Source organism: Phocoena phocoena, chromosome 6 (assembly GCF_963924675.1).
Source record: "Phocoena phocoena chromosome 6, mPhoPho1.1, whole genome shotgun sequence".
Taxonomy (NCBI): Eukaryota; Metazoa; Chordata; class Mammalia; order Artiodactyla; family Phocoenidae; genus Phocoena; species Phocoena phocoena.
The window spans coordinates 86,980,843-86,999,350 of record NC_089224.1 but is presented as its reverse complement, the minus strand read 5'-3'; the positions used below and the strand labels follow the sequence as shown (position 1 = coordinate 86,999,350).

Sequence of the window (18,508 nt, the reverse complement as noted above, 5' to 3'; positions counted from 1 at the left end):
GGAACAATGGCCCTCCAAGATAAGTCAAAGAAAATTACTTCCAGACATTCTTCAAAATTCAAATGTATACAATATACTAGAACACGTAAGTACAAAAAACTAACCCACATTTCTTAACAGGTGCCCAAACAGCAGGCTAATAGTAAAATGAAAAATCCAAACAGAAGCACTTCTCTTATAAGTTAAAAAATAAAAGATGTCAAAACTATTATGAAAGAGATATAAGACCACAAACGAAATACCTGCATGATGAGAAAGTGAGGGTTGTTAACATTAAGGCCAACAGAACAAAAGAGATCCTGTACTCTGGTATTGTTTGCATTTACTCCATTGATTAAATATTTATTTCTGCCACCAATAACCACCTAAAAGGGAAAGAATTTTAAAAGATATAAATGAACACACACATCTTGTGCTATGATGATAAATTCCCAAAAACATTATTTTCCATGTTTGTTCTGTTCAACTAATGGTAAACAAAATCAATATAGGGTAAATAATAAAGAAAGTGTGACATGGTCAAAAAGAATATGAGACTGAGTCAGGATAATTGGCTTCTAATCCAGGGACTTTTACTAACTAGTTACGTAACCAAGCACAAGCCTCCTAACCTCCCCTGCAGTGGATTAGGTCTCTAAGGGCCCTTCTAGCTTCATGTTTCCAAGTATGTGTAGATTGTAGTTTCTATCCCTGATCACCCTCTGTCTACAATTTTCCATACTCAGAGGTTAACCCCTCTTCCTCCAGATCTGACTTCCTGTCAGATACTGAAAATGAAAGGCAAATAGTTTAATATCAATCCCTGTCAAGATGCTAAAAGGGATTGGTAAAAGACATGACTGGTAAATACTTGAAAGAAAAAGAGTAACCATGGAACTTCGGCATGGGTTTAATAGGAACAACTTATACTAGATCCCAGCTTGTTCACACTCTACTACAACACTTGCATTATCATTTTTTGGGTATGATTGTCTCACCTATATTTTGAGGTCCTTAAAGACAAGGTATGTTTCTCATTCTTTCTATCTGTATTTCCCAGTGCATTCAACAATGCCCAGCACACATTAAGCACTTAATATTAAATAAATATTAATTCACTCCTTTTCCCTGACAGGATTACGAGGGTGGTAGATCATTTATTAATATATTTGAACAACAGTCCTAATTTACCCATAAGTAATTTGAGACAGTCTTTATAACAAAATTATGGTGAAGATACAGGCATATGGATTGCATGAGGACAGGAATTTGGGGTAGATTAGTAGCAGACTTACTTAAAATCCTTAAAGGGTTATTATTTGATCGATGCTTAATGACAGAGAACAGGATTCTGTCCCAATCTAGTCAATCCCCCGCCCTTTTTTTTTCCAACCAGAGGCTTTCATTAAAATAGAGAGGGAGGGCTTCCCTGGTGTCGCAGTGGTTGAGAGTCCGCCTGCCGATGCAGGGGACACGGGTTCGTGCCCCGTTCCGGGAAGATCCCACATGCCGCAGAGCGGCTGGGCCCGTGAGCCATGGCCGCTGAGCCTGCGTGTCTGGAGCCTGTGCTCCGCAACGGGAGAGGCCACAGTTAGAGGACCGCATACCGCAAAAAAAAAAAAAAAAAAAAAAAAAAAAAAGAAAAAGTAAAATAGGGAAATCTAAGTTACATAGTGCTAAGTTGGAGAGTAAATGCGAATTAACATAATTTTTAAAATAAAATTTTGACAAACTGAAAACATTGTCTGACTATAATAAAAAAAGATTTTAAGGGACAGATGTAAGGTCCTCCCTTGGTTTCAAAACCTGCTTAGATACAGAACTGGCAGTCTGTGGCTAAGTAATAACACATGAACAATTTACAGTGATTTTTAGTAAATCAGATATGAATTCACAATGTATCATGAACTCTCCAACATCCTATTGAGAAAAATAGAAGTAGAGTACTTAAAATGAAAGAAGCAACAATTCTGCTTAATCCTGTCGTAGCTAGACCAATTCTGGTATATGTAATTTGAGGTGCCAAGCATTAAAAAAAAAAAAGATATAGAAACCTGGAGCAAATTTGTATTCAATTCAACTGAAAGACCTATAAACAACTAAATATCAACTGAAAGACCTAGATAGAGAGTTAGCTTAGGAAACAGACTTACAGAACACTTAAATATTGAAATACGGAATAAATTAGATTTGCTCTTGATGCTCTCAAGAAAATGCGGATTAATGTGTAAAACTTGAAGACAGCACTTTGGCTCAATATATAGGAATAACTTTCTAATTAGACCTTTCCAAAAACAGAATGGGTTACCTGAGAACATAGAAAGATCCCAAGAGCTACAGGTGTTCCAGCACAGAGAGAGAAGACTCAAGTGTGGTTCAAGATTTAAGCATGGTTGAGTGCTTGGACTGATGGATTTCAGATCCCTTTCAATCCTCTTGGTACACGGCGGAATTTGCATGATCAAAATTTAACATAAGGAAGATATTCTTAAGGAATCTAGTCAGTATTTGATCCATCAATTTTGCTCATAAACTTTCTCTCTCCAGTAGTCACATTGCCAAAACGCACATCAGACCTGCAAGTTTCTAGGTAACCAAATATTTAGTAGCCACTCACCTGCCTTGTTACTGTAATTTCATCATGAATCTCAAATCCTAAAGGACTCTGCTTTTTGTCAGAATTATCAAAGGTGATTGACACGGAGGCTTTGGTAATACCAGCCTGCCCATTTTTGTAAACTAAATCTTGTAAATTAGAAGCCCGAACCTAAAATAAAGGAAAAGTTTCAGTTATAAAACCCCATACTACGCAAAATAGCTTCTTGCTGTCGGAAAATCACCCATGTAGTATCCATTAAGCAGCCAAGGATAGGCAGTGGCATTCATAAGCAAGAAGAGCAAAGAAGATGGGTAACAACCGGAAATGGGCACCTTTCTCCAGAGGACTTTTTCAACCCTGAAGAGAACTGTTTTCTACTCATTTCTTAACAAAAGCTCATTTGAAAGATTTAAGGAAAGACAGTGTCTACGAATTTCACTATTCATCCAATCCCATTAGAAGGTCCTGAAAAGACATTATAATGGGGGGGGGGCGGGGGCAGGGATGGGGTGAGGGTACAACTCTGGAATGAGAATGCCTGAGTTTCAGTGTTGCTCCAAACATCTTAAGAAGATGAACCTTAGGCAACTCCTCTAAGTTTCTATTTTCTCACCTAAAATATGGACTTTAAAGGACTGTGGTGAGGTATAAGATATTTAAAGGACTGTGGTGAGGTATAAGATATTTCACATAAAAATGCAAATGAAGAGGATACTGGCAATAGTCTCTAAGTGCAATGAGGTTTCCCTCGAGGCTCCTCAAACTTAAATTCACATAAATGAGAAAGTTTACACTTTACCTGAGACAGGTTGGAGATGCCCAGCAAAAAGCAGATGGAGTCCAATATGTTGGATTTCCCACTACCATTTAAACCAGTGATAGCATTGAAGAGGGGGTCAAAACCATTGACTTCAGTCCTCTGAGCATAGGACTTGAATCCCTCAAGAATGATTGACTTAATGTGCATTTTCACTACTGACTCCGACAGGCAAATCTCTGCTAGAAATCAAGCAAGCCACAAAGCAGTTCTGTACAAAACAAATAACAACACATAAGTGGAATGTAAAACTGGAACCATAATAAATGTAGAAGACTGAAACATAAGAATGACAGCTCTATAGAAATAAAACAGCCACTTGCCAAGCTACTTCCTCTGATGCAAAGGTATCTTTCTTTAACTTAAAAATATACAGGCGTTAGTCTCTAGTTAGAACTTAATTAAACCATTAATTCAACCTGGAAGCCAACCACTTACTTCTCCAGGCTTATCTTCCACCGTTATCATACTCTAGGTAACGTAGGCTGATTATTTCACACCGCATCCCCTTTGCCCATAATGCCCTTCTCCCGGATACTGGCATGGCTCACTCTCCATTCCAACACTCACGTCTTTGCTCAAACGTCACCTAACTGGGGTCCTTCCTGACTTCCCTATATAAAAGAGCACCTCTACCCACCCCCTCGCTCTGCTTCCTTTTTCCTTCATTGCACTTAAAGCTGACACTAAACAGTACTTATTTACTCGTCTATCCAACCTATCACAGTGTAATCTCCGTAGCATCTTCGCCTACGTCCACCGCTGTATGCCGGAATAGTCCCTGACTCGAGGGCGCGGGATGGGGGCGAGGGGGGGTTCGTAAATATTTATTAAATAGATAAACCCCCACATGAAGAGATGAAGCTTTTTGCTTTCACTCAGGCTCTTTCCTCGCCTCACCAGGCCTTTCTGTCAACACTTCCTCGCCCTACTTCAATGGCAAGAACTAGCCATTCTGCCAGGAACCCCTTAGAACTAACTTTAGTCTGAGGTCCCTTGCTCCTCGGCTCCCCAGCCCCCGACGCCCATCTCCGGCCAGGAACGCCAGGCTAGGCCCAACCGGCCGCGCGCACGCACCTGCCTCACCGCTGCGTCAGGCCGCCTGGGCTTGCGGCACCCACAAAGCTCTTCCTAGTCACTAGGGCGGAGAGTGGGCCAGCCTTGCCCGGCTTCGGGCGCTAAGAAGCAAACCCCACCATAGCGGCTACAACACTCAGCCCGCGCTCAGCAGCGGAGAGGAACTATTTATGCCTTTGAATTTAGGCGCGAGCAAAGGACCCCACCTCCTCTGCCTATTTCATTGGCTGGTGCCTCAGAGATGCCTGACTTCCATTTTTCTCTTCCATCAAACAACCAAAGTGACAGGGAGATAGAAAAGAAGGTCGCGACGGTGGCGGCTCCGGGAAAGCGACGGCTTGGGCCTGAGGACTAAAGGAGCTGGTGGCATACGTTGAGCTCGGCGTCCGGCACACCTCGGACAGCCCCGCACCTCCGCCTTGGGGCCTCGCGCTCGCCGGCCCCGCCCCGCCTCAGGCCCGGTTTTGCGGCCGCTGCGTTCGGGAAACCCTGCCTTCCCGCGGGCCTGGGGGGACTCGCAGGTGCCGGCTGCTGTGTGGTCTGTGAGCAAGGGAGGCAGGGTGGCTTCCTACCGGTCTCCTCGCTCTGCTTCAGAAGCCCCGGAATCTCCCCATGCTGGCGCAGATTCATCAAAAATGGAAGCTGCCCCTTGTTGGGACTTGGGCAGCGCCGACCGAACTTGTGAGGACTGTGGGTCGCGGTCTGGCTCCACCCCTCGCCGGCTACATCTCGGGTTTAGCGTCCGGAAGGGACGATAGGCTCGCAGCCAAAGCTGTGCAGCGCCCAGGGGAGAAATTGAGTGGGGCCGATAGTAGGTGCTGGACGAATAGGAGTTCCCCTCCTTTCACTGAAAAGCTGTAGAATGATAAGCAATGGCAGAACTAACATTTCAGAGAATTTTAGGGGGAACACCTTGTAACAGCTGATATTTATTGTGTTTCGTGTGCCAGGCTGCGTTCCAAGGGCTTTTAAAAATCCTCGTAGCAACCCTGTGAAATCCGTGATATTGCTCTCATTTTACAAATGAGCAAACTGAGGCACAGGTTAAGCAACTTATTCCAAGTAGTAAGCGGAGCAGCGGAGATTTGTTCCCACGCAGTCTTGCTCCAGAGCACGTACTCTTAAATAGTATATTTACTTCTCTTCGTGTATAGACTCCAGTACTAGTAATAACAGATCCTGTTATCAGTGTGTACTTTTCTTTAAAAAAAAAAAAAAAAGGCCAGTTTACTCACAGTTAAGGATATTGATACTAATGAGTTTGGAAGGGCTTGGCTTCATAGTGCACTATGGTGCTGTCTATTCCTAGGTGATGTATAAAAAGATGGTTCAGTCAGTATGCTGTTTTAGGTTGTATATTTAAAGTTGTTTTCTTCACCCCGGGTTGGCTTTGCAATATTTAATACCAGTCAAACTACCAAGAATTACCAAGGATGAGCCAGTGTTTTGAAGTTCTTTCTCTACTTAAGAGAATAAGTTTTATGAAGTTTTTTGTTTGTATAAGAAAGAATTCATTTGTTTACTCTCATCCCACCCACTTATATAAGTCAATCATTACAGGCCTAACATCATTTAGTCAAGCAGTTATCTTTGTGTACTGTGATTCCTTCATCTACACTCCACAGCTCTTCACTTGTACTGATTCATTCAGTCTTAATATACATTTCTTTTCAACTCTGTTGTCTTCATCACTGTGAATAAAGAATTTTAATTTGCCAACAATCCCTAATGCAGATTTTACCAAGTTGTGAGATAAGCAGTTCTTTGGGGTGAAAGTGTAAGTGTTAAGACAGACATTATTAGCCTTTGCACTATTTTAATTAGTTAATAACTAGCTGATATTATTTAAGTCAAATGGATAAAAAATATATGCAAATACACTTGCTGGATAAGAACTTCTGGGTAGTTATAAAAATAAACATCTAACTACTACTAAAAGTAATTATTAAAATGAAAATTCCTTATAAAAGGAGAGATCTAGAGCAATTTTAGTCTTAGAACACGTCAGAAGCACGAAGGAATTTCCGTTAGTATAGGTGGACTTGAGGAAATCACTAATGGCTGACTTACAACTGGCCCCTGGGATCACCACAGAAAAGTAGAGAACACCAAGGCACAAAGCCGCTAAAACCACTCTAATGTGGAGAGGTTAGGGCTGGAAGTAAAGATAGACTGTAGGGTGGATATACTATAAATAGAGCACTGTTCTTGTTTCATCACCGTGTATCAAAAGCTTTTGAAAGCTTTAACACTGGCTGGCTAGTGTAGTCTTTGTCCTTATGTAGAAGGCAGCAACCCAGCAAGGACACTGATAAAAGCCATAAAACAAGACCTAGGAAAAAGACTTGGTCTTCTACTCTTCCAGGGCATTGGCAGGGACCGTCTTTCCCTGGGTGCACTTTTCTAATTTTGGAGTCCTACAGTAGTTCTTCTGTGGACCTGGGTGAATCCTCTTTCCCTGGAATTTAGGACAGAAGGAAAAAACTGAAAGAACTTTACCTTCATTGCAGAAATAAGGAAAGGTTGATTCATTTTGTTGAGAGATTAATTTTTGGTTCAAGGGGATGAACTGAAGTTCACATTGCAAAATTGTATTGAGTAGCAGCACATTTTGAATACACCAAGTATAACCTGTCTGACAAACTTGGAAAGAAATACAGCTGAGCATAATTTAAAATGAGGAATAGAAAAGGAGGTGATTATATTCATTCACTTGTGGGATCTGCTTGGACACATTCATTTTCATTTCAATGACAATATTCTTTTCAATACTCCATGTTCTGTTTGGTGCCTTGTGAAATCTGCCTGTACTTTCATTATGATTTCTATTATTTTGCCTCCTTAGTCAAGTTAAATATCTTTATCTTCTCTTTCAGGTACTTCTACTATTTCCAGCTTTTGAGTTCCTAACTCTTACTGTTTACAGCACTGGCTGACTCTTACTCATAGTGATGTATTTCCTCCTGTGGTGCTGTTCTGGGATGGGGTTGTTTTGTTTATGGGAATCTGTTATGCCCTGAGTTGTGAAAGCGTCCTTTCAGACCAGTTACACATTTGTTTCCGCCAGGGTTCTTTGACTCTTAAAGATCTGGGTACATTTGTAAATGATTGTTTCTCAGTTTGTGGTTCCTGAATAATACAGAAATTGTAAATTTATATCTGTTGCAGGTCTGGGGTTTTGATTGCTCAGGAGTCATCTTTTGTTTTATTCCCCTATCCAAAGCTCCAGGCAAAGAACAAATTTCCTTGCCTCTTACCCAAGCTAGTAGGTGGAGTTTTTCCAATCCCAATGACTGGCAGATCTTTAAGGCTCCAGGTTTTACCTAAGGGCCTAGTTCCAGCTCCTCTGACTCAGTGAAGCTCAAGGGCCAGTGCTTGTGCATTAGAGCCCAGCCACTGGCTTCTGAGCCCTATAGCCAAGTGTAAAATAAATGTTGGAGGGCTGCCTGTCAGTGCCTGCTCTTCAAATTGTCTCTGGCACTTAGGATTTTCTAAGTGTTTTTTGTTTTTTGTTACCGTGCTTGATATATGGTTTACATGCCAATAGTTATGTTTTACCCAGTATTCCTATGAGTTTATAAAGGGAATTTTAGTCAGCCAGGCTAGAGGAGGTCTTCCCATTGACCTTTTATGAAGCACATCAGGGATCTTTGTTTTGCTCCTGCTGAACCTTGCTTTCAGTTTCTCACATTCCGCATTCAAATTAGCTTTTCCTAAAACACAGAGAAAGATGTCTGGTACTAGAGCTTAAGAAAATATTTTCATGCACTACTCATAAAATCCAGTGTCTATGTACTTATTTCACATTTTTTCAGTTTTTCCAGTTCTCCTTGGCTTTTATCACTTCCACACTGGTTAATAGCCAACGCTACTCATCTCATTGCTCTTCTGCTTTGCCACACCCCTTCCATTATGGGAGGATTATTCATTCCCCTTTCTCAAATATCATTCTCATTTCATTGTTCTCCCTCTCACAGTGGTTCCTTATTACTTTTTATTTCAAATCCACAACATCTGCTTGACCTTCGTCTATTGGTTTCCTTTTACTACCAACTCAATTCTTACTAGATTTCACTCTTAGATTTTTTCCCACAAGATCTGCCCCTCTGTAATCAACGTTTCCTTTCTGTTACATTATTCAAATTCCTACTTAAATTTCTACTTCAACAATACTTAGCCACCAGTCTCTGCCCTCTCTAATGTCCTACAAACTATATATGTTTCTGTATCAGAAATATGATATCTCTTTACTCTGTATAAACTTGGTGAAAATTGCCTACAGAATTAATTCTAACCTCTTTAAGGTGGCATGCCTGGCCTTTCATAATTTATTCTCAACCTGCTTTCCTAGACTCATCTCCTGCAGCTTCTTCCTTAGATTACCATGTCATTTGTTGTTCACTACTGTAAACCAAGCACCAACTAATGACAAAAAAACAAGTGTTCGATAACTTTTTAAATGGATAGATGAATGAATGTATGAATTCAATAGGCATTTATAGAATGCCTACCTTATTCTGAGAATTGTACTATGTTCTGGGATACAAAGATGAATAAGATGTGGGCCTGTCCTCAAGGGAGTCCATAGTTGAATAGAGATGACATGTATAAAGACATTAACCAGAGGAAGACTGAAAGGCATTATAAACAGAATAGATTGCACAGGCAAGGGCATAGAAGATAAACATAATGTATGAGGCAAGAAGTAGCAAGATTTAGTGTAGGAGATACACAGAAGCCAGATTATGGAGCATTTTATGTGCCATCTTAAAGAACTTTTTGTCATCCCTGAAATATTGATGTTCTCTTTTTTGTTATCTTCTTTGTATCTTTGCCCATGCTGAACTTGAAATGCTTATCCCTTCTCCATATCTACCCCCATGTGTATTTCTACGGATACTTCTAACCCCAAATCTTATCCATTTCTGGATGATTTATTTGCAACCTCTTCTGTAATCCCTTAACCCTTTATCCAGACTTTTCTTCTGACCTGTATTGCTATTGTGACATATCTTTGTGACATAGCACATAGTAGACAATATTGGTTGAATATGAATACATTTAGGAGATTCATTTGCTGCTTTCTGATCAAGGTAAAGGGAAAGAATAGATTTAAAAAATAAAGACTTGGAAAATATTGAATTATATGACATAATCCACAAACTAGTCAATATTATAAGATTCAGCAAGTTAAGAGTGGTGATTATTTCATTGATCTAACACTGAAAATTTTTTTCAGCTTGCAGTGTTCTTTTTGTGTAATACCACCAGCGACCACTGTGACATTCATAAGGCTGAGGAATCTATCATGATATGAACATTACAGCTTTTGGTTTCACGGAGCTCTCAGTGCCATATACTTTCCTCAGTCCTGCTCTTTTGACCCGTAAAATAAAAAATAGGTTGGATTTAGCATAGGTAGTAGTGCTGAGCAGGGACAACAGGAGGAAAGTTTCCTAATTGGGCTGGTTGGTGGCGTCTTCTTATTTATTATTTATGGCTGTGTTGGGTCTTCGTTTCTGTGCGAGGGCTTTCTCCAGTTGCGGCAAGCGGGGGCCCCTCTTCATCGCGGTGCGCGGGCCTCTCACTATCGCGGCCTCTCTTGTTGCGGAGCACAGGCTCCAGATGCGCAGGCTCAGTAATTGTGGCTCACGGGCCCAGTTGCTCCACGGCATGTGGGATCTTCCCAGACCAGGGCTCAAACCCGTGTCCCCTGCATTGGCAGGCAGATTCTCAACCACTGCGCCACCACGGAAGCCCCACGTCTTCTTTGTATAGAAAGAAATGTTGCCAGCGATTCTGCTTGGAAGACTAATTTAGAAGAATTTTTATTTTGTATATTTTTATTAGTTAATGGGATCTAGAAGTGTAATAACCTGGTGAGAATTTCTCTGCAAATGGCAATCAAATTAGTCTTATTCATGAAACTCACAAATAAGCTATAATTCAGCATTTTATGTCTGGGGAAAATAAAACTGGGGTCATGCTGTTTAAGAGGATAAGGGGATTTAACGGAACACTGGGGGATTAACTGGAAGCTTAATTATGATTTAAATTAGAGGTCAAGCTGTGCAATGTGTTTTCTTTCTAGGGGAAAATCTTTGGGGAGATAGAGTATGCTTGTTTAAAGAAGAAACAGAAAGCAAATGAAGAAACAGACTGCATTTTCTGTTTTTCTTTTAAAATTTCAAGCTGCTGTAAGTCAAATTGCCCCTGAATTCCTGATGATGGCTGTTGTGAAATTTCTTTGTTTAACTTTCTTTGTGTTATTCTTGCCCTCTATTCCAGAGCAGTTATTTTACTTGACAGTAACAAAAAGATGTAGGCGGCATATCTGCCAGCAAACTAATATGGAAACTGGAGAATAAGGTATTCTCAACTCTTCTAGAATTGTGACATCCTATCATTTTAGGCTGACTCACATAAAATCAGCAACTTCTACAGAGGGAAGGGCCCTGGAAGAATTATAGCCACTCATTTTGCAAATGGAGAAATTAAGGCTTCTGATGATTTTCATAAATTTATTCTTTATCTCAAATAAATTAAGGTCTAATGAGGAAATAAAATAGGTATATGAATGATTTTAATTCAAAGTATAAAGAAATTGCTTTCCTGCAAAATAAAAATTAAAACAGATTATCAGAGGTTGACTCTGTAGGTAGCATTTTTACTTGTAAAATAACAGTTAGACCTAACAGCCCAGACTTTTACTCTCTGACATTTCCCTCTCCCTCTGACAAATACCTCAATAAGTAATAGCACAACCACCATGCAGGATTCAGCTGTGGGTGTGGATAGAGTCGGGTGGGGAGTGGGGACAGAAAGCCTGAGAAGGAATTGAAATGATCTGTTCTCCCTTTAAGGCTCTGAAATAAGGCCAAGTCAAGAATGGAACATTTAAACAATCCTTGACTATAACTTTAAGAATAATATTGGGGAAACAATCAATAGAATATGGTGAAAAGAGAGAAGACTCTAACTTACAAGACACAAAATGGGTCAACAAGATAGTCTGGGACTCACAGGCATAGTGTCATCTGTGTGGGACCCCAGAAAAACAAATGGCACTAGAGTGTCCCATCAGAATCCCTCCTGTTATTCCCCCCGACCCCACCATCTTCCATCCTAGTTTCTCTATGCCTTGCTTGAGAAGCAACCCTACAGTCATTCACTTAAAGGACCTTTTCCTCATATAAGGCAAACTTGTAACACAGGATTGGTGCAGAGTCCCAGGGAAGCCCAAAAGAAGAAAAAAATCATGGCTGTGGACATCATCAAGAGATACATCCTCAGAGGATTTTCCTAGATGGTATTTGAGCTGAATCCTTAAGGAAAAATATGCCTTTGACAGTTGGAGGTAGGGAAACAACAGTCCAAGTGGACAGATCATTTGGGGACAATACAAGGAGGTAATGGCTTTGATAGGAGATAACCCTGTACAGGCTTCCAATAATTTTACTAGCAATTTATACCACTCTTATAGCGGGTGCTGTGCCATACCACGCAGAATCCTCCTTCGGGTAGAGGCATGAGATCCTCCAGTTGCCAGGAGTTTTGGCTGCTGATTGCTTACAGCTGAGCCTCTTCCCCAGCATTGTCCTCCACAGAAGGAAGTTGCCCAGCTGAAAGTTACACCTCCTCTTCTGTGTTGGCCCATATCCAATGACTTGATGCAGGGACACAAAAACCCCTTTGCTTCAACCAGGACAACTATAAAGGGCCATCTGAAGAGCTCCCCATGCCATCAGTTGAAGCCTTGTGACTGCATCGCAGTGCGGCTTCTCCCTCTGGCCAATTCTGCTTTCTGCACTAGGTCACAGGTGTTCTGCACAGCACTCCCAAATAAACCTACTGCACACAAATCTCTGTCTCAGTCTACTCTTTGGGGAATCCACCTAAGATAATGCCAGATAAAATTTGGGATACTATAGGCTATTTTAACAGAATTTAATGTAGAGTTTGGAAAGCCTAAAGTGTGCCTATGATCCAGTCATTAGAAGTGCTGACTCGTGGTCTCTATGGTAAAAAGTTGGCATCTCAAGTTAAGTGCTGAATTACTAAACCAATTTATATTCCACTGACAAAGAACTGGAAAGGAAAGAAATACCTGAGCTGTGATTCTTCTGCTCTCAGGCTTTGCCAAACCCATCAATCAGTTCTGGTCACTAAGCGTTAAGTGCTCTATCAGAATGGCTATATCAGGAAGTTATGCTGTGGGGAAAAAAAATAAAAATTACCAAGGGCTTAAAAAGAACGACTTATTTCTTGTTCATGCTACATATCCATTGCAGAGGGAGGAGGCATTTCTTCTTTTCATAGTCAGTAAGGAAGCCAGCCTAATGGAGCAGCCACTACCTAGAATCTTGTAGATACCTGCTAGAGGGAACAAGAGTTCTGGAAGTGCCTAGAACCAGAATTTAAAATGCTCCATCCAAAGTGACACACGTCACTTACACTCACAATTCACCACAGCTATTTATGACAAGGGGCTCAGGAAATGCAATCTCAAAATGTGCCTGGAAAGGCACAAGGAGAAGGAGAGAACTGGACTATTTGGCAGGCTGTACTAGCAACTAGGGGAAAATCTTGGAATCTAGAAAATCAAAAAAGAAAAGAAATAGGTTAAACTGATAGTTGAATTTTCAACTTTCAATTAAATGGAAAGCATCTTAGTAGTAAGTACTCACTGATCCTTTATTATCTTTCAAATTATATTTGCACTGTTGGATTTTATATTTATCTATTTTGAAAACGTGTTAGGTATCTGCTATTTACGAAGTGCTATGATAGTTACTCTTAGGGCACAACACAAAAAGAAATCTCTGGATCTGTTTCTTTAAAGACATATCTAGTTGGAGATATAGGCATTCAAATTATATAGGGGAAGAAAACAAAGAGAAGACGGGATGCGGGGCAGGCCGTGTTTAGTGAGTGTAAAAGAGGCTAACTGTTAAGTGCCGAGTTTCCAGGTTTGAAGCTGGAGTGGACAAAATTGTGCCTTCTACAAATATGCTTGAAAATAGCCTGCTGATCTGAGCTATACAGAAGGGCTAAACAAAAGTAAATGTTACATTATCGTTTTTAAGTCCACTTCTTGATTTCCATTCCACCCCTTCCATTCCAGATCCTTTATTTATATTTTAAAAAATTCCATAGATAATGCCACAAATGTTTGTGTGGTTAGGACAAATGATTGTGAACTGAAAGGTGACATCATTGCTCCTTGAAATTAAGAGCCCTGCTTTTTTGGTATTCTGTACAGTCCCTTCCAAGTTAATGATGATTTATGGTGATAATTATAGTAAGTTGCTCCTCTAATGCCTAGTTTACATTACTATTAAAGTTATTTCCACAACATGCTCATGAGTTAGGTTCAGGAAGTTTTAATAAAATTATTCCCATACCATAGATAGAGGAATTGAGGCCGAAAGAAGTAAAATAATTTAATCATAATTGCAGTTATCTGTAGCTGTGAACAAACCACCCTAAAACAGTGGCTTAAAATAATAGCGCTCATTTCTTTGCTCACCCGAGGGTTGACTAGGATCAGCTAGTCAAGGCTCACCTGGGGTCTCTCGAGCAGTTGCAATCAGGTGATGGCTGGGGCTAGGTCACCTCTAAGGCTTGACTCACATGTTAGATACCTGGGCTGGGAAGTCTCTAGCATCCAGTGTGAGAGCCATTTGGGCTTCTCAGCCATAGCTCTCTCCGTGGTCTGCCTACATGGACTCTCCACATTGGGTGTGGGCCACCCTGGGAAGGGGCGTGAACTGGGGAAACATGGTTCTCTGCAACTGAAGCAACCCCTGAAGGTGGTGACAGCTGAGGATTGTCTGCCAGTAGGACTCCCAGCAGCTGAGGCAACAAGTTCTTCATTGAAGGAAGATTACTTACACCGGTTCCAAATCCAGTACCCTCCCATTTTGTCACCCATCTCCACTGATGTAACACCACTAGTCTGTTGACATTAATAAATGTTAATTGTGAATTATATAGTGAAAGTAAATAATCACACTGGGACACTGTTAAACAATTACATAGCACTCTGCATGTACATCTATTATGGGAATATGCCATACCTTACTAATTTGTAGGTATCAATGTGAGCACATCAACATTAGCACTCAAATCTTGCTTGCTTCAAGCTTCCACATACTCCTCAACAATTCTAGGTCCTTTCCTTTCAGAGTAACCATCCTCAAACACATATGGGAACACACAAGAGATGGGGACATACGGATTATGAATCAGTCCAGGCAGCCACTTGCTGTCAGCCTATATGTATTGCTCCAGGCTGCACTACCAATGCCCCTATCCCTAATTCCATGCTTGTTGCAGTGGAGATTCATTGCTGGGCATCAAGCTCCAGACTCCTATATTCCACTGCTTAATCAACATTTCCATTAATATCAAGTCAGCATCTCAAATTTACACGTTCAAAACCAAACACTTGGTTTTGCTCACTAAAAAATCAAAAAATTACTACATTTCAGTAAATGGCATAACCATTCTCCAAAACCTAGAAGTCATTCTTGATTCCTTTCTTTCCCATGCTGTGTATGAATACCTAAAATTCCATTACTTATTTACTCATCTACTTGTTTATTTCCTATCTCCTCCTCCTAAAATTTTAGTTCCACTAGGTAAGAAAATTCAGATGTTTTGTCCCCTAGTGTGTGTCCAGCACTTGCAAAAACTTAGGACTATGACTTACATAGAGGTAAGGCACTAGGCAAATATATGATGAATGAATTTGTGAAGAAATTAATTAGCTAATTCATTTCTGTTAACTGAGTCAGGATTCCACAACCACCAGCCTCAAAAATTTATAGAAATGCTGCTCCAAGATGACACATCTCTGGTCTTAGCAGAGATACCTCTCACTGACCTTAGAATCAGACCATTTTTACCACCACAATTTATTGAAAACCAGCCACTCTCAAGATTTGCTGATGTCACAGCCAAGGTTGCTAGTATAATAGGGATTTCTCAGCAGCTGCTCCGAAACTGTTTCGCCCTTATTTTAACGGCATCATGTCCAGTGATCTATGATGGCATGAGCCAGTATTACTGCTGCCAATATGCATGTACTTCTGCACTTGTGAAGTATGTTATGTTCATTTGTAAAAAGAGGTGTTCTACAGCAGAGTTATTTGGGTCCCAAATCATTACTGAGTCTAGTGAAACAGACCTTTCAGTTGACACACAGCCCTCTTTATTCTCTCTGGACGTATACACAATCCTCCCTGGGTTAGCACAGATACAAATAAAAACACTGAAAGGGGCCCATGTCTTTTCAGACCAATTCCTTCTACTCATAAAAACAATTCTCTTGCTGAAAGGCTATTGTGCCTTACCATAGTCTGGCTCCAGTTTATCAGAGTCCATCCTTCTTTCCTTCCTTCTCTCTTTTTCTCCTTCCTTAACAAATATTCACAGAACACCTATCCTGCTAAGTACTGAGGAAAGAAAGATGAATTAGTCTGTAATCCCAAGGTACAGACATATACTTGGAAAGATGAAAAAAAATTGCTTCATTTTATGACAAGTATAAGTTCAAGCTACAAGGGGTTACAAAGATAGGAGAGGTCAATTATTATTGAGTAATTAATAAAATCTTAATTCAGGAGGAGAATCAAATTGTGTCTGGCAATATGGTTAGGTTTTTTTCCTTCAGGGTGATGATGAGTATTGGAGGTGAAAGGAGAAAAGGGGATACAGGCAGTGGGAGCAAAAACACAGATAAGCAAAAACACAGAGGCATGGCCTAACTTGTGACATACCGTAATGTAAGTCAGCCTAAGTTGGACACCCAAAGATTTGTCTTTGTCTTCAATTAAAAATGTGTTATGGTTCAGATATAAACAATTCATACAGGGGAGAAGGCATCCCTTTATTTCTCTTTTATAAATTTTTCTGATGGATACTAAGATTGGAGAAACAAAGATATTTTAATAGTAGTTATCTCTGTTTAATAGGATTTTGTAGCTAAGTTTTATTTTGTCCTTTACAGTTACAATTAGAAGAAGTTAGTATGATAGTGGTAGTGCCACTTGCTAGCAGTATGACACTGGGCAAATAACCTCTTTATATTTAATTCTTCACCTTTGTCTTATCTGGAAATTGATAGCGTTGAGCCAACTTTTTGAAGATCCTTTCCTGCTTTGAAATTCTGTGGCTGTAAGACTCGACAGGGGGTAGAATACTGAATGCAGAGGACCCGTATAATATTGAGACTAAAGTCCATATTTACACAGTATTATTTCTAGGAACACATTACAAAACCCAGTTTTGCAAATGCCAATAAAATCTCAGAGGAGAAACTACAACAACTAAAGGGAGTCATTTTGGAAGAATGGTATAGGAAAAATAACATTTTGCTAAGAAGCAGAAGGACTGGGTTACAATCTATGGTTTGCTAGTTTCTCGCTGTTCTGAGAAAATGCTTTCCCTCCCTGATTCCCAGTTGTCTCTCCTGGAATAAATGAGGCTGCTGGGAATTGAAGAGGTTAATGTATCATTATAATGATATATCATTGTAATGTATCATTATAATATCAGACAAACTTGATGCCACCTGGAAGATCAAAATCAGAACAGTAGGCAAAATAGACTTATCACTTTCTGGGGGACAGGAGGGCAAAATCTGTGTCTCCTGGACTGTAACACAACACGTACCAAAGGTGTCTCATTCCAAAGACAAGAGGAGCTTCTCAATATATAGACTTTCTAGGAGAACTTGGGAGTGGAGGGGTAAGAATGCTTAACTACTGATTCCCAGGCTACAAAATCCCAAGAGCCTTGCCCTGTGAGATCTGTATGTTTATTTGCAGAGGATTCATCTGGATATAGTCAGTCTTTAACCAATCAAACATTCCTTCCATATGGGAGCAGAGAGAGGTCCCATTCTCAACATTCCCAATTTCTTCCTCTCACAAAATAAACGTCTTCCTTGCTGCAAACCATGGTAGACCAACTGGTATGTTTAATCATGATCCATGATCTTGACGAGGAGTATGGCAATTACCATAGTTGAGTACTACACTGAGGTCTGAGTTAAGAGACCCATTACAGGTGTTATTATATGATAATAAGAAAGCACATAACTTATTATAGAAAGAAAAATGTGGAGAATGGGAACTCTCAACCACAGCAAATGAATTGTGAACTGGTAATATCTAGTCAAGTCAAAGGAGTATATTCCCCATAACTCAGCAGCTCATTTTCTAGCAGAGAGACTCTTCTATGTGTACAAAAGGAGATATGTCCTAGACTTTTTGGCAGCATTGTTTGAAAAGGGGAGGAATTAGAAACAATTGCAGTGTCCATCAACAGGAGAATAAATAGTGTGATATAGTCATAAAATAGAATGTTACAAAAATAATGCAGACAAACCTGAGCAGCACATATTAATATGGATAAAGCTCCCAAAGCAATTTGAAAAATAATACCTAGCTATAATATGATACCATTTATATAGTGTAAAATTCTGCAAAATCATAGTGTATATTGCTTAGAGACAAATACAAATGGAAATATTAGAAAACCTAACTATAAATGATACACGTTGAGTTAATGAGAGTAGATTACCTGTGGGAAGGAATGAAGGTAATGGAAATATGAAAAATTTTAGAGAAAACCCCAAGTATAACTAAAGCAAATATGGAATAATGTGAGAATATGGTAAAGCTAGGTGCTGAGCCCATGATTTTTATTATATTATTCAACATTGTTGTCTGAGTTTTTTGAACCACTTCATAACTTTGAAACACTAATTTTAAAAGCTTAAATATTGTATATAGAACATTCAAACTTGCGTATTTTTTTTTACATGTATGAAAATTGCCCTTGACCTGTATAAAAGCTAAAATGTCAGTCAAATGTTAGAAACACTGAAGTGCCTGCTCAGGGTTCTATAGAAACATATAAATCTTTAACAGGAGGTTAATTAGGGAAGTTTCATTATCATAGGGGATTGTATTGTCTTATTGAATGAGAGAAATTTTATTCATTTTTATGAGTCAAATCTGGGCCCT

The 18,508-nt window shown here is 39.9% G+C and overlaps 1 protein-coding gene across 1 annotated transcript in view; it reads right to left on the bottom strand.

Moving 5' to 3' along the window:
- The window catches only part of SMC2 (structural maintenance of chromosomes 2), a 49,962-nt gene extending 46,417 nt beyond the window's left edge, over positions 1–3,545 (bottom strand). Inside the window, exons 1-3 of the mRNA XM_065878582.1 lie at positions 3,378–3,545; positions 2,597–2,746; positions 243–365 (exon numbers count right to left, since the gene is read on the bottom strand). Of these exons, the coding sequence (XP_065734654.1) occupies positions 243–365; positions 2,597–2,746; positions 3,378–3,545 (441 nt within the window). The remainder of the gene's footprint in view (positions 1–242; positions 366–2,596; positions 2,747–3,377) is intronic.
- Between the last annotated feature and the right edge of the window lie 14,963 nt (positions 3,546–18,508).